Here is a 15,663-nt window from a genome sequence, read left to right as displayed (position 1 = left end):
ACCTCAAGAGGTGGAGGCCATGCTGACCATTAGGAGTGTGACCATGGACAAGTTCTAACCTCTATGTGCCTCATCTGTAAATGAGATAATACTACTGCTTCACGGAGTTACGCAGTTTAAATGAGACGGTAAATACATGTAGAATGCCCAGCGTCGTACCTGACACATACGTTCCTCAGTCACAGCAATTCTCGTTGCTGTTGTTCAGGTAACAGCCCAAGAGCCAGCAGCTGGTCCAACCTACCTAAGTTTTATGATTGTCCATCATTCAGTGCATCCCACCACCAGCTCCTTTCATCCATGTCTCGTGTGGGATTCCTTCAGCAGACGGATGAATGGATGCTTTGCTTTTTGTTTTCTGAAACAAGGAGTGGAATGGGGTGAGGTGGGGTGAGGGGAAGAACCACCTTTTCAATGACTGATTTCCTGCCCTGGCAGAGTGTTCGAGAGGGGGCTGCAACCCCACCCTGCCTCCCTGGGAAAACTTGCCCCATCGGTGCTCCCGGGTCCACCCCTCTGTCCCTGCCCTAATTCACCTAGTTTCCTCTGATGTCCACCTGCATTCAGCTCATCACTTCATCCTAAGGAGCAGGGACGTTGGAACCAAATGATAAAGACAATCACTCAGGCACTGAATCCAATTTCCCTTGGAGCTCAGACCACAAGGTACTGGACGGGACTCAGTTCTGCCAGCATTCCCGAGGGGCACCTGCTCCTGCCGGTGGCCTTAAGGGGCTGGAGCCCAGCCAGGCCACGCAGTATCACTCTCGTGCTGCTGCTCCAGGGATGATTCACAGCTGGGGATGAAGCCCGGCTGGGTTGGGGGCCAAGGCCATCACCACGCAGTCAGACTTGGGTGGTAATCCCAATTGGTTTTACATGAGCTCTGGTTTCGTTCAGATTAAGGAAGGACCTGGCTGGGGTGGACATCTGGTGGCTTGGGGGTGGGGACAGAGGAGGACGGCTGTTGGAACCCAAGGCATTTTGATTTTCAGGAATAAACATATCTCTTTTTCATTCCTTTGCCAGTTTTTGTTGTTGTTGTTTTCATGAGCTTAACAGGAAACCTGTAAAGAAGAATTTGAATTTCATTCATTTATTTCTTCATTTTTAAAATAAATATTTTTCAAGCTCAAGTGTGTCCGCTTTAGAATCAGGAATGACTGGCGAAAGCCTCCAGGATTGGATAGGCCAGAGGCACACGCCAACCTTGGCCCCCACCTTTCAGTGGCACCCCCAGGAAGCAGACGTGAAACCCACCAGGGAACAGGCTTCCTCATGTAACTAGAGCGGTAGGAGAAGCGCAGACTTCAGAGTCAAGCTGGATTCTCATTCTGTCGTCAGGTTGAATACTCAGGCCAGTTGTCTGATGTTCTGCGTCTCATTTCTCTCATCTATTGTATCAGTGTATTAGCTGGGGCTTTTGATGTTGCAGAAAACCTTTTTCTTACATTAACAATAAGGAAACATGTCCTGAGTAACTAGAAAGTCCATGCCACATGGCAGGCTTCAGTGGCTCAGGGACGTCACCAAAGACCGGTGTTTTTCAGTCTCTGTGTCTGACCTTCCCTGGCTACAGCTCCCCTCCTCCCCTTTTTATAATGAGAGAGCTTCCAACAGTTCTCAGAGCTACCTGTTTCTCTGACCCTCTCAAGGGTGAGGAGAGATGCTTTCTTCCCCTGTCACGAAACACAGTCCCTGCTTTGCTCTAATTGCACTTGTTGAGTGGTTTGGGTCCGCTTTCTCTCCATCGCTGTGGCAAGAGAGTAACGTTAAAGAGACTTGTTTCTGCTCATGGAAGACCACCCCAGGAAGCGGGGTGGAGGGGGTCAGTCCCATTTAAAAGGTGAGAGAGGGTGTGATGAATGCTGTGGGGGCAGGGCGCATGCAAGCCATGACAAACGAGCACTAAACCCATCGGGCTGAGAGGATTATATCAACAAGGAATTATGTGCAAAACCATCTCCCAGTACCTGACGTCTAGGAAGGGCTGAAAAATCATGCTTAAGAGGAAGACAAGCAAACCAACAGGGGGATCAAAAGCCTAAAATCGAATACATGAGTCACACACTACCCCGGGGTCAGAGTTCACTGAACTCAACAGAAATGAGAGGCAGCAGACTTTCAGATGAATGGATGCCATCGGATGACACTGATGTGATGTACCTTCTGTAATTTCGTTCCTCTGAATAACTCTTCTGTTCTCCTTGATCTCGTGAGAGACTAAAAATTAAATATTAAAAATTTAAAATAAGAGTATATAATGGGAAATATTTGGACTGTGATTTTTCCTTTAGTTTTGTTATTGAAATCTCTACAATTACACTGCAGTATCTTATACTTAGACAGATGGCATCTACCCAGGTTTAGTGATTCCCCAGCCATCGTCTCTCCCTGTCTCCCTCTGGCTTTCTCACCCTTCCCACATTCTGGGTAATGTTTGGTCCCAGCTTACATGGATGGGGTTATTAGCTCTGCGCAGTGGTTGTGGCAAACCTATGAGCTCAGACTTGTGATGATTCCAGAGACCTGGGCCAGGCAAGCATCACATTGGGTTGGGGAGCCCTTGTCTTTTCTAGACTTGGGGACTGTGGACAAAAATCTTTCCTGGTTGTCACATTATCCGAGCAGCCCTAGGGAAAAAACCTGTAGATGGCCAAGAGATGACCTAGTCTGCTAAGTGTTCTCGGAAGATTGAGAATGACTCATGCCCAAAACACATTTTCCTGGAATGCCCACATCCCCTTCCCTGGAGACATGAATAGAAACTCTAGGAGGTTTGGGGACCCTACATCTTTTCCACAATCTGAGGCATAAGCCAGTGGGTTAATGGCCACAACAAGCCCACCTGGTATGAAACTTCTGGGGTTGGATCCTTGCTGGGTCCCCCCAAGGTACAGCAGTGATATTGGGTTGCATTTTCAAAGAATCAACACACATCCTTATATCCAAATTTTTTCTGCTAACAAATGTGGCAAATAATACTGCCTTTCTGTTATAGGATGATGTTTTGATCTGAGGCAGCTTCAATTATCCTCTGTTCACCCAAGCCCCAGATTCCTCTCCCCTGCATCAGCCCCGTCTTCTTTTCCAAAGATGTACAAGCAAAGCCTCAGAGACTCAAGCGTAAGGCACAGTGAGCCAGAGAGAAGAACGCCAGATTCTCGGTGCAGCCCGGCTTGGTCTCCCCCTCTCGCCTTCTCATTGCCGTTCTCAACACGAGGCCCGTGGTGGGCGGGCGTCACTCCTGCTCCTTTGGGCCTGGCCTCTGGGCACCATGGAGGCAGAGCTCACTGCATCCCCCTTGCCTGTGGGAGGGGCTCTGGGCTGAAGCTCGACTGTGGGATCTGAACTCACCTTGGTGTCCCCTTCCTCTTCTCTGCAGATCCGGGTAGATGGGCCCAGGGGCAACGCCCTCCAGTATGAGACGGTGCAGGTGGTAGACCCGGGCCCCATCCTCCGGGATATGGCCTTCTCCAAGGACCACGAACAGCTCTACATCATGTCAGAAAGGCAGGTAAGGCTCGCTGAGCTCTGTCGGACATTTGTCTTGCAGCTAAGGACTAGGCTGTGGCTCCTGGAAACCTGCAGGAGGCCAGCTGCAGAGAGGGGATGTGATTTATTTGGCTCAGTGTGTATCCTTCTGTTCTGCTGCCTGGGGACGGAGGCTGAGAGCGCTGAAACAGGGAATGAAGCATTTCAAATAGCAAAATATCCGTGAGTCGAGAACAAATCCACTAACTTCAAAATGATGGTGTGTAGAGGTGCAGGGCCAACATCTGCTCTCTTTTGAAGTCACGTGGTACAGTTGCCCAAGGTTTTGGTCCAGATCTCCCTACACACTGTATAATCTCCCGCCAAGGTCACCTTCCTGGATCCTGGAGGTCTATGGTGGGCGAGGATTTGTTGGCCGAAAAACTTAGTTGAGGGAAGAGTCAGATGGACAGAGTCAGAAAACAGGGCCTACGCATGTGAGAGGACATGATGTAGCCTGTGTCCCAAGCCTTCATGCAGCTCTAACATGGAACCTCCAGCAAATCCCATGAGGTCACGCCCACAGAACAGACATGGTGCAGGGGTTGCTGTTAGCTGATGTGGAGTAGGAAGTAGCCAAGTTGGGTTTGCTTCTGGAACTCAGCTGAGAACTAAGTTCTTCAGGGGCCCCTGAGCTCAGAGCAGGACTCACATCTTTGCAGCGGGCAAAGGAATCCATTTCACCTGGAAAATTCTGTACATTTAAGGGTATTTCCTGGAGGGTCCTAATTTACTGCCCAGAATGTTCCATCCCTCAAGACACAGCCCACCCCAGGTGTGGATTAGCACTGCCTTACCTCTGCCCCGCCGTGTCCGTGTGGGGATGGGTCATTCTGGGAGCTGGCCTTCCAGCCCATGAATATGTATACATTAGCTCTGAGTAGCAGAGGCAGATTCCCCCGTCTTATTCATCTTCATTAGCGAGGCCTGAACTCCCCAGAGGGCCTTGCTGACAGAGTCTGGATTGTTCTGCCCGTTCCCCTCTCTGCTCCGTGGGGGAGATAAATGCCACATTATGCCACCCACGGGGCTTGTGCATTATGCCTTGATAGCCCACAGCAGCTCCACCCACCCCACGAGCTCGATGACATCTTCTTGTGGTGCGGGACCCCCCATTCAGCCACACTGGGGCCCATTGTGGTGCCTCTGTGGAGGCTGCCATGGCTTGGGAATGGCCCTATATGGGGCCGAGAGGGGAGCATTTTATGCCAGAAGTCAGGACCGCTGTGAAGCTGGTCCTTTACTTTCATTCCCTACTCCTTTTCAGCGGGACCATGCCCCCCCTCCCGGCCTACCTCCAAGGCCCCAGACACTGAGGGGAAGCAGCTTTCCTTGCTGGAATGAGTTCTTTGGAGAAGACTCAAGACCTCCTCAGGCACTGACGATTTCAGGATTTCTTACCTGACCTGAAAGCCAGGATTTCTGAACCTGGGACTTAAAATATCTAAAAACTTCCAAACAGGAAAATAAAAGAGCTATGCGGAGCTCCTCTGGGTTGGGATTCTGAGCTCCCTGACCTCAGTGGTTGCACTTCCCTGAGAGCATGGCCAGTGCAGAGCAGGCTTGGCTGCAAGGCACACGGGGAGCTCTGGATTATGGGCACGATGGGAAGGAAAGGAAGGTACGGAGTTCACAGAGTCAGGGCCTTCATCCATTATGGAGCTGCTCCTCACAGAGGAGGGGTGGCCTGCCTCCAATCACGGTCCCAAGGCCCCAACATCTGGGCAACACTGACATCCAGCTGGGTTGCACGTTCTTTGTGGGGAGCAGTAATACAGCACGATGGGTCATGCTCAAGCCTCAGTGTCAGGACATTGGAGCATGAACCTTGGTTCTACTATTTACCAAGTGTGATCTCAGGTCAGTTCCTAACCTCTTTAAGGTTCTTTGTTCTCAGCTGTCACATGGGGGTAATAATAAAACCCAATTGCTTTGTTCCAAAGATCGAATGGCATAATGCATGGAATCAGCATGAACCAAGCCTGTCACAGAGTGTGGGCTTGCTAAACGGAGGCTCCTATTCTTGTGACATTGCAATGGGAGTGTCTGGAAATGGCCATGTTTGGAGTCGGGCAGGTGGTGGCATCAAGATTCTGGGTGATCTGTCAGGGTGGAGCTCAGGAGTCCAGGTCAAGGCCGAGGCAGGCTTTTTACTTAGCAGGGGTCCAGTCCCAGAGGAGAGCAAACCCACGCCTGCTGTTTTGAGCGGACAAGAGCAGCTTGGTTAGTCTGTCTGGAGGTATACCAGACCCGAGCGTCAGGACGAACACCTGCCCGCCTCCGTCAGCCAATGGGGCAGGCTGGGACTGCAGGCTGAGGGTACCTGCTCAGCAGTGATGTCAGCTCTGCCTGAGAGGCACTTCGCTTTCTCATCTGGTGAATTTTTTCTGGCCCCTTGAAACTTCGCTCTGCTGTCACATTCTCTAATGAGCTCTTCCTGACCTGTGGTTTACGCCTCTACGGTAGCTCTTCTCGGACTGAGCTGAGCTTTCTTGTCTTTCCTACCAGACTGTCAGGAGCTGGAGGACAGCCTGTGTCTTCTTTGTCTGCCTAAACCTCACCTTATAGGCCCTCGATATTTCTTTGATGAATAAATAGGTGAATGAAGGAATGAATGAATGAATGAATGAATGAATCCCCAGTGTCTTCACTGAACCAGAACTGGGAAAGAGAAGGATTGATACAAATGATGTATTGCCTATCTTAACCCCAAGTTTGAATTTATACAATTAAAAGACTGCTTCAGATACAGGAAGCATCTCCCAGTCTTCAGTGATCTGTTTATCACTGCCATGACTTCCGCCCTGTTCTGAACTATTTCTTGCTTTGTGTTTCCATTTACATAAGTTTGCTGGTTAAACTTAAGTAGCCTACTTTAACTAGTTCTTAAATAATAATGTTATGCATCTGACGTGCTGGTTGTATATAATATACCTAATTGTGATACTGTGATTTATAGTAAGAAGTATATATTTGGTCTTCATCCCCATTTCTGGCACAGAACCACCACCACAATCCTTGGAATTTCCTGAGTGATAAGAGCAACAGGAGCTATTATTACAGTTATTTGCAAACTGAATAATCCTATGGCTGGGATATTGTTTCTGTAGTTATGGATGTGTGAGTTCCTCTCGCTTTCTCACCCAGCAAGGGCTGCTTTCCATGCACCCTTTTTCTTGGAGTGGTTGAGTGCACCCTGTTAGGTATCAGTGTCATTTTGTCAGGGTCTGCCTTCTCTTGCAGTGTCATATTGTGTTTCTATCTTTTTCCTTTCTTCTGCATAACTCTGGGTGTCTCCCTAGGGTGTGTGTGTGTGTCCATGCGTGTGCACACATGCACACCTTTCCTGTGTCTGTCTCTGTGTGTCTCCATCAGCCTCCTTGCTTTTTGCACATCTGCATGTATGTCTATGGTGTGTATTTACTACAACTGCAATCCTCCCAGAGGAATTTCTATACACACTGAAACCAGTGCGATAAAAACCTGCCAAGCTGATGGGAGGGAAGTGAGAGGAAGTGTCAGTGAGGCAGACAAATGAGGAGATGGGGTGGCAGAGCCGGGGCTATCCTCCAGTGCCCTGGAACGACCACCCCCTGCCAGGGGGTGGGGAGAAGTAGCTGTTCCCCCCCACAAGGCGAGTCTCTTCTTTGATAGACCTCAGAGCAAGTGGCAGATTTCTCAGTAAATTTCAGCATCCCTGCCACCCCACACACCAGCTCCCCCCTGCCTGAGAGCCAGAGGCCTTAAACACATGTTTCTGCTTTGAGACACACTTTCAGTTGTGTCTGGGCGAAAGCCATCTCTCATGGTGTTCTTTGTTTTATTGACACTTGTTGACAGTGGATCTGCTTCCAGGTGCCTGGGAACATCACAGCCAGTCTCCCTTATGAGCAGGTGGCACTCAAGTCCTAGCTGTGAACCAGGACACAGCCATCCGCAGGAGCTGAGGAGGTGGGTCCACCTGTGGTCAGAGTTACCTAGGAAAGCACGGCCAGGCAGGGGCAGCTCTGTTTGGCTTCCCAGCATAACCCAGTAGTGAAACAGCAAGGGCCATCTTGCTTTATAACAAATCACCAAGTCTGATTCGTTCATTCACTCAACAGATATTCACTAGGTACCTACTATGTGCCAAACACCAGCCTAGGCGCTGGGGACTCAACAGTGAAGAAACAGGTAAATAGCCCTGACTTCAGGAGCTTGCGGTTTTCACAAGAGGAAGGAGCCAAGAAGAACCAACCTGCGGGATAAGCCCTACAGTAGGTCAGCAGGTGATCAGTGCTGCGGAGCAGGGGCAAGGGGATCAGGAGGACTGTTCAGGGTGCAAGAGTTTACATTTTAAACAGCATGATCAGAAAAGGCTTCCCAGGGAGCAAGGGTGTCAAAGTGAAGGAGCCTGTTGAGGACCCCGATCCCCTTCCCTCTTTTTTGTATTTCTTTTCGAGCTCTTTGCTTGAGGATGTGAAACTGAGAGATGGTGAAGGCTGCATGGGGGGAGAGAGGGGGTTGGTGAGAGGATGCTTTGTGAATGTGATTTGTACCATGTTGTGAGTTTCAAAAGGAAGCTCAGTTCAGGGGAAGGTAGTATTGGGGTTCAAGATAGACAGGCTTCAACCCCTAATTGAGTGGAGCCTCTGCTGGGGACTCTCCGTGTGATGAGGGGACCGTTACTTCTCCTCTGTGCCTCAGTGGCCCTTCCTGCCCCCTGCCTGCTTCCCAGAATGACCCAAGAGTAGCCAATGTCAGAAATCTGACAATCTTGGGGGTCTATGGACATGGGTCTCAAACAAGGAGCAGTGGTGGAGATAGTTCCTGCTGCCCAAGGTGATGGGCTCCTGTAAGAATGATTCCACTCTCTTGGTGCTGGGTTCCCGGGCACATGTCGTCCCTCCTGCCACCTCTGCAGGGCTAAGCTGTCCGCTCCAGTTTGCATTGGGATGGCTGACACCTTGACAAGCTCATTTGGACATTTGCTCCCGGCACCCAGACGGGGCTGTTTCTGATAGCTCCTGGGAGAGGGGACTTGAAGTACAGTCCTGAGAGTGAGTGACAGCAGGCCAGCCACCTCAGGCATTCGCAGAAAGAGAAAAGCTGTTGCCGTGTTTCACCCAATTGCACTCAGGCGGAAGCCTTCCCGTTTGTCTGGAGCTGATCCCACAGATTCCTGTGCATCATTACTGAGATGCTCCACTTCTCCCTTCCTTCTTAATAAATGCAGAATGTCTCCCTGGAAGGGACCCAGATGGGAAAGATGACTTCCTACTCCAATCTCCTGCATTCCTTCGGTGCTGGTACCTGGATTCTCCATAGCATCATAAAACTTTAGAACTGGAAAAGCCCTTTCAAGACTTCTCAGGTCCCACTCTCTCTTGCTGCCTTTCTCCCTATGATTGATGAGCAAACTGAAGCCCAGAGAGGTGCATGGCTTGTTCAGAGTCACACAGCAGGTTGGCAGAGGAGCCAGGTTAGAACCCAGCTCAGCACCTACTGCAGTGTCTGTGCCAGGCCCGCATTCCAAGGAGGAATGTGGCGCTCTCCGTGGGTGCAAGAGACCCTCTTCATCTCCGAGTCTACCCAGCAAGACAGTTCTGTACCCCAATCCTCGGCTGCTGAAACAAGCCTTAGAAGGTAAAGGACTTGCTGGCAGGTGGGACAGGCTGAATGGGGTGCTGGGGTGACAGGAAGAGCTCAGAACCACCACGCTGCCCCCGAAGAAAGACCTGTGGTTTACTCTTCCTTAGCCCCAGCCTGATGCAAGTTGGGACAAGAGCCCCCTTCTATTCTAGAACATATTGGGGTACACAGGGCCATAGACACAACCGGGACACCCCATAAAGGCTGTAGGCAGAGAAGCACCCTGCCACCAACACACTCCTTTCCCAACAGACGTGCTTCTAAGGGGTCACCCGAGAGGTCCGAAGTCTCTAACATCTGAATGTGGTCAAGGTTAGTAGCCTCCCTGAGATGAAAAAATGACCGTGGCCTGACATTTCTAAGACTGGTCATGGGGGTGACTGGGAGGCAGAAATGTGCCACAGGATGGTCATGAATAGACGTGAACATGAGGTTTCATCCTGACCCTCAGCACTCACCAGCTCTGCCGCCCAGAACAAGGCACTAGAGCAGAGTTTATGCTTCAGTTTCTTCATGTGTGAAACACAAATGATAATAACCAGCTTCCAGGGCTTTTAGGATTAAAGGTAATACGTGTGACATGCCTAGCGTGGGTGGGGTCATCACTATCGTGACTGTGATTACGAGTACTCCCGGGAAATGGTTGCTGCTGGGGGGAGGGACACCTGGACAAACTGCTGTTTGGTGGCTAAGGGCCAGTTCAGCTCTGGCCACCAGCTCCCCAGGATTCCTGGGTACCCCCAGTCCATTTCAGAATCCCCCAGAAAGGGCTGAGCACTCCCTTCCCACCTGTTAGCACTGAATCCCAGGAGCCTGAAGGGTCCGGGGCCTTGGTCTGCCAGCCCCGTCGGACAGAGCTGTTCTCTCCGCAGGGCTTGGTGGGTGTTCCTTTGCAGCTCTACTTCCACTCTGGGGAAATAATTTAATTTGAGTCCAGCCCCACTGGACTTGATGTTATCACAGACTGGCACCTGAATAGCTTCTGGCTCCGCACCTGCCAGGCGTTCTTGAGCAGGTGAGAAAATGGCTCGTCCTCCTTCTCTGTGCTCCAAGCAAGAGAAGAGCTCATATATAAAGGCAGAGTGAGGGTGGAGCGGGAGGAAAGACAGGAAATCCAAGGGCCAGGTGATTGGGGAAATGCCCTGGCGGCTCTCCGATCTTGAGCTCCATTCAGCATCTGTCTCCAGCAATTGCCCTGACAGTCACATCTCCTTTCTACACTGTGTGGTGTCCCAATACTTTCTGAGCACTTGAAGTGCTGTTGTGAAGACGACCACCTGGATGTCCCACTTAGCAGCTCATGGGAAGACTCCACAGTGCGGGCAGGCCGTGCCAGGGGCCGCGTCTCTGCCGCCTTTCAGGCCTCTCCCCATGTGGATTTATTAGTGCCCACTGTCTGGCTCTGGGCAGCATGGAGAAGAGCAGAGGAGGGGCTGTTCTGGAAGCTCTGTTGGAGCAAGGTGGGCACAAACTCCAGACTACAGGGCATGTAGGGAAAGAATGGGGTCCCACTGTGGGGACTACCTGGAACCCCAAACTCTTTGTGCAGTTGGGGCTTGAGAAGAGGAGGATGTCAGCCCGAAGGGCCACTCTCCTCCCAAGTGGGGTGGGTATCACGAGGACTCTGGTCCAGAGGCTGGAGCTCTTGGGGTGTTTCCCAAGATAAGCCGCAGCTCTGTGGGTGCCCCATCCCCTCTCACAGTGGGTGCAGACGGGACGGCATCTAAATGGAAGTTTTTAAGTTTGGTGAGAACTGATTTGATTTGTGCTTGAAGTTCTGCAGAAAGAGAGGCTGGAAATACTGGATACTTAAATTGTGTACTCAGTCTGAATATTGATGAGATTTTTCAAAAGTAAATACATATGTGTTAATTTGTGCCATTGTTCAAGATGACTTTGTTAGTGTTAGTGATGTCACAAGACATTACTAAACACAATATAGGTGTAAAAGTAGACATTACAAATGGCAGAATTAGATCTGACCTGAGTCCCTTAAGTGCATTCCACTATCACGTGTAAACAGTGGAGACATGAATTTGAAACTAACTCAGAGAGGATGTGATCGTTTCAAGGGAGTGAATAATGGTTGACGTGGAGACTGTCTGGATATTCATTTAAACAAAGTTGTGCAAAACAGTGAAGGAGTGGAGAAACAGGTATAGGAAGAGGTATATCCTCCTCGAAAAGGGTTCAGTGCTGGTGCTGAAGCCTGTCCCATCCCTGCTGGGTGACTTGAGAGTGTCCAGAGCATGAGCTGGAATCACCAGCCCTGGTTTCCAGTCCTGGCTTTGCCACTTTCTACCTATATGACTTGGAGCAAATTGTTTAACCTCTAGGTACTCCAGTTTTTTCAGCAGTAACATGGGGAGGCCAGTGCCCACTGCCTGGGTGGTTACAATGAGTGAATTAGAAAATGTACATGCAATTCTTAGTGCAGTGCCTGGCGCTTAACAAGGGCTCAACAAATCCTAGCCTTTATTATTTTCAGTATGCTGGTCTGTTAGAAGGATGCCTGTAATTTATTGAAAAAAAATTCCAACTATAATATTTTTACTTCCATCATTCATACACCCCTATCTCCTCCAGGACATATCAGGCGCCTGGTTTGGTTTGTTTGTTATGGTGCCCAAAACGGTGGCCTCCGCGGGCCACACTCTCGGGTCAGCTACCTCCCAGCCTGAGTCTGAGCCCCTCAGCTGATCCCGCCATGGAAAGGAGGTCACCACTCACACCTCAGGTGCCTTCAGGGTGAGAGGAGAGGCCCCTCCAGGGAACCCTCCTCCCCTGCAGCCACTTTTAATCCGCAAGACTTGGAGATAACGCTCACTGTCATTACGGCGAGGGCATCTCAGGATGGGAGCAGGACACACCTGACGTGTGACGTGTACACAGAGCCTCCCGCCTGAATCTTCCCTCAGGACCACATTAGATACCACTGTAATCCAGGGCTCCCCACATTTTATTCTCAGAACCAAAGTTTTTCAGGATATTAGAAAAAATAAAAACAAAAGCTTTCTTTGATCAAATGCATTTGGGGAAGTCTGAGTTAAGCAGATACCTTGACTGGCATTTCTTAAACCATCAGTGTGCTAACGAGCATTGTAAATCTCCAAGCTAGGGGTGGGCGGCAAATTTAGGAGACTATGTCTCCCAGATTCCTTTGACCACAGAATTCACTTTACCAGGAGCACCCTGAGCGGAACCTTCGTTGGGGAAGACTACACTTTTATCCTTTCCCGGCTTTTCCCGTTTCTCTCCCTTCTCATGAACTGGGCTCTTGGGCTGTAGACCTGACCCTGGTCCCTCTTCTGTGCCGTTCCAACTCTAGGCCCAGACTGAATTCTTGGTCTGAACTCTTCTGAGTTCAGGAAAGGAGGGTCCTTTTGATCTGAGCCTCAAGGTCACAGCTGGGCTTCGGGGTCAAGTTTCCTTCCTTCCCGCTCCCTGCCCCCCCGGGCTCATTCGGCTCAGTGCTCCCGAGACTGTCTCTCCTCTATCCCACGTGCTCGGAGGCCTCTTCAGCTCCGAGCTTAGCTTCCCCTGCCTTAATCTGTAGTTCCTTGTCCTTCTCTGAAAGTCAGCAATTTGACTAAAATTACTCAAGTTCTGCCTCTTGCCTGCTGTCACCTTTCAGACGTATGTACGATTCTTACCTGGGTTCCTGGATTACATCGTTTTGCATCTGCTCAGGTGGTTCTTAGCGTAGGAGCCATTGTTTAATCTGATTTGATTATTCCATCTGTAACAATGAAATGAATGCTGACAGCTCGATACTCCTCAGTTCACAATGGTGTAGAGGAGACAGTTCATTTTCATATCGTTTTGCTCCAGAACACTGAAGACCAAACTCTCAAACATTTGGCACCCTTTTTGCTTCTCTAGGGTAGCAATTTTAAGCTGCATTTCGAGACTAGGTGGTGCTAGAATGATCGGATGGGGCAAGGGAAGAAATGGTTAGAACACCTAATTATTTTTCTGTTTAAAATAAGAACTTAGGCTTCACTCCTACGTAATATGCAGTGGATACTGGGTGTTCTTTCGCTGCCTTGGTCTGCATGTCAGCTGTCCATGTGTCAGGAAGGCATGGAGGGACATGGGAAGGCCACATCTCCAGGTGTAGACACTAGTGATCTTCCTGGCTGATTTAGCTTCACTACATGACAACAAATTTGCAATTTCTGTGCAACTGATGTTATCAATACTGTAAAAAGAAAAAAAACACAATCCCTTAAATACAATCTTTACACTATTTTGCAAGTGAGCTGGGAGGGAGCATGAAAACATTTTGTACAACCCAGAGGTTTTCTGGTTATAGAAATATAAAGATTTTTCTTTTAAAAGAACCAAAATGTTCCACATTTGCTGACCTTTTCAGTTCTGACAAGCAGCTGTCAGAACTATGCCACTTTGCTGATAACTTTGAAAAATTAAACACTTCATCTGCCCCCTCAATATAAAGGTAATGTGTTAACAATGAGTTGGAAAGTAACTACTTTCAGAAAGAATTCATGGCATGGAGAGACCCTTTTGGAAGGGGAAAAAGGATACTTGGAAATATTTTCACTTGTATGTGATTTGATAATGAGGAAATGTGACACTTTAAAAACTCGTATCTCAAAACTTTAAAAACTTGGAAATAGAATCTTCTATCTCCCTAAAAAGCTTCCAAGTAGTTTCAGAGACTTTTGACCCATTTGTTAAAAAAATATAAAACTTCAGCATCTTCCAATTAGTTGAAAGAACCCTGATTGACATCAGAGAAGATGGAAATCTACTACTAGCTGAATTTCAATAACAATCTTCGCATAATTGGTGCATGAAACTGGAAAAAATATATAGCTTGATTGAGTCAGCATAGCCAGCAATGGGCTTTTTTGCATCTCTGTGTCTCTGTGAGGTGTCTTTTTCTGTTATGACAGCCATTAAAGCAAACTATTGAAATAAATTGAACCTTAGACCTCAAAACCTCATAATACTAAGTGCTAAACAAAGATTTTCAAAAATAATGATGCCAATCATAACACATCAGCCTCATCATTATTAATAATTTTCATGGTGACAGTAAAATGTTTGTGTCATTCATTAATAATGGAAAATGAAAATTAAGATGGTATTTTATCTTTATCTTGCTTCATTCTTTCCTAATTTTGTGTATTTTTGATAATATAATGATGTTAATAAGTAGAACATGTGTAGTCTTTATAAACAAATATCTGTCCTTCGTAGGTGCATGCTCAAAAATTGTTTTTTACCATGGGGCATGCAATCAAAATTCTTTAGAGACCCATTGGCCAGTGGAATGTGTAAATTTGCAGCTGCTTTAAAAATTATTCTCAATCTCTGATTTTTCACTTTCCTGTTACCTTACAAAACCACCTCCCTTGTATCCAAGAGTTTGTTGTGCCAGCTCAGACGTCCACAGAGCCCCCTGTGTGTTGGTGCATTGGTGTGGGTGGAGTCATTGTGGTCGGTTTCCTTATTGCTGGATCATTTACCCAGTGACTTCTAGATCTTTCTAGGGCCCAGATCTCTGAACAGCAGACGGAAAATCCCCTGTGGGAGCAACAGTAAGGAATTTGAGATGGTGCCGTCAGATAGAAAATCTTCAGACCAGCAGGTAGCTTTACCATGGCCGTGGCCGTGAAAGCAAGTGGGAAAGATTCTTGTATAAATAGGGCCAGAATGACCATGGAGCTGGAGAACCATTGCGTGGACATAAATCTGTCAGTCCAGAGTTAGCCTTTTCTCATCATGTCTCCCAATCCCTACTCATTTCTCCATCCCCATTCTTTCCTCTGTCCTGTTTTTTGGCATTCCTCCCACTGACCTCCTCACTTTTATCCCAGTCTCGTATCTCACTCTTCCCCTCCACATTCACTTTCCACGTTACCCCTCTCTGGGGAGGGCGGGGGAGCCAGAATGGGGTCAGGCCAGTGTTTTTCAAACTGCTGGTCATGACACATTAGTGGGTCGAGAAATCAATTTAGTGGGTCATGAAATCAATTTAAAGGGTCATGACCAGAATTTTTTTTTAATGGAACAGAATAAAATCGAATAGAACAGTGTCTGTCAAACATAGTAAGGATAAGTACTCTCTCTGTGAAACTACACATGTGCCCTGGGTTGCAATGTAAAATATCTCTTGCCATGAGTCATGGTCAGAATGGTCGCCACTGGTCTAGGGGATAATGTCTTGCATACACTGGCAGTAAGTTGACTTCAGCTTTGAGCATCCAGCTCACGTCTCAAGCAGTGCTAATAACATCATCTGACCCTCCACTAGCTTTTAGGCCAGTGATTTCTCAGTTCCGACAATTTGGCTTCAACAGCTGTTTGCTGACAGTTTAGTGTGACAGCTGTAGGGTGGTGGGTAGGCTTTGGGCAGAGTAAGGCTAACTGGAATCAAGCCTTGGCTTGTGGGATCTGGACCTCTGAGTCTCTGTTTTCTCATTTGTATACCAGGTCAACATTTTCCAGCCTGTTATTTTGTTAAGGAAC

The 15,663-nt window shown here is 48.4% G+C and overlaps 1 protein-coding gene across 3 annotated transcripts in view; it reads left to right on the top strand.

Annotated features, from left to right (window-relative positions):
- The window catches only part of PLXNA4 (plexin A4), a 565,211-nt gene that overhangs the window by 408,697 nt on the left and 140,851 nt on the right, over positions 1 to 15,663 (top strand). For all 3 annotated transcript variants that reach the window (XM_032483354.1, XM_032483355.1, XM_014561902.2), the window contains one exon: positions 3,386 to 3,517. In XM_032483354.1, the coding sequence (XP_032339245.1) occupies positions 3,386 to 3,517 (132 nt within the window). The remainder of the gene's footprint in view (positions 1 to 3,385; positions 3,518 to 15,663) is intronic.

This window comes from Camelus ferus, chromosome 7 (genome assembly GCF_009834535.1).
Source record: "Camelus ferus isolate YT-003-E chromosome 7, BCGSAC_Cfer_1.0, whole genome shotgun sequence".
NCBI classification, from domain to species: Eukaryota; Metazoa; Chordata; class Mammalia; order Artiodactyla; family Camelidae; genus Camelus; species Camelus ferus.
This window is presented reverse-complemented; position numbering and strand designations above follow the sequence as displayed.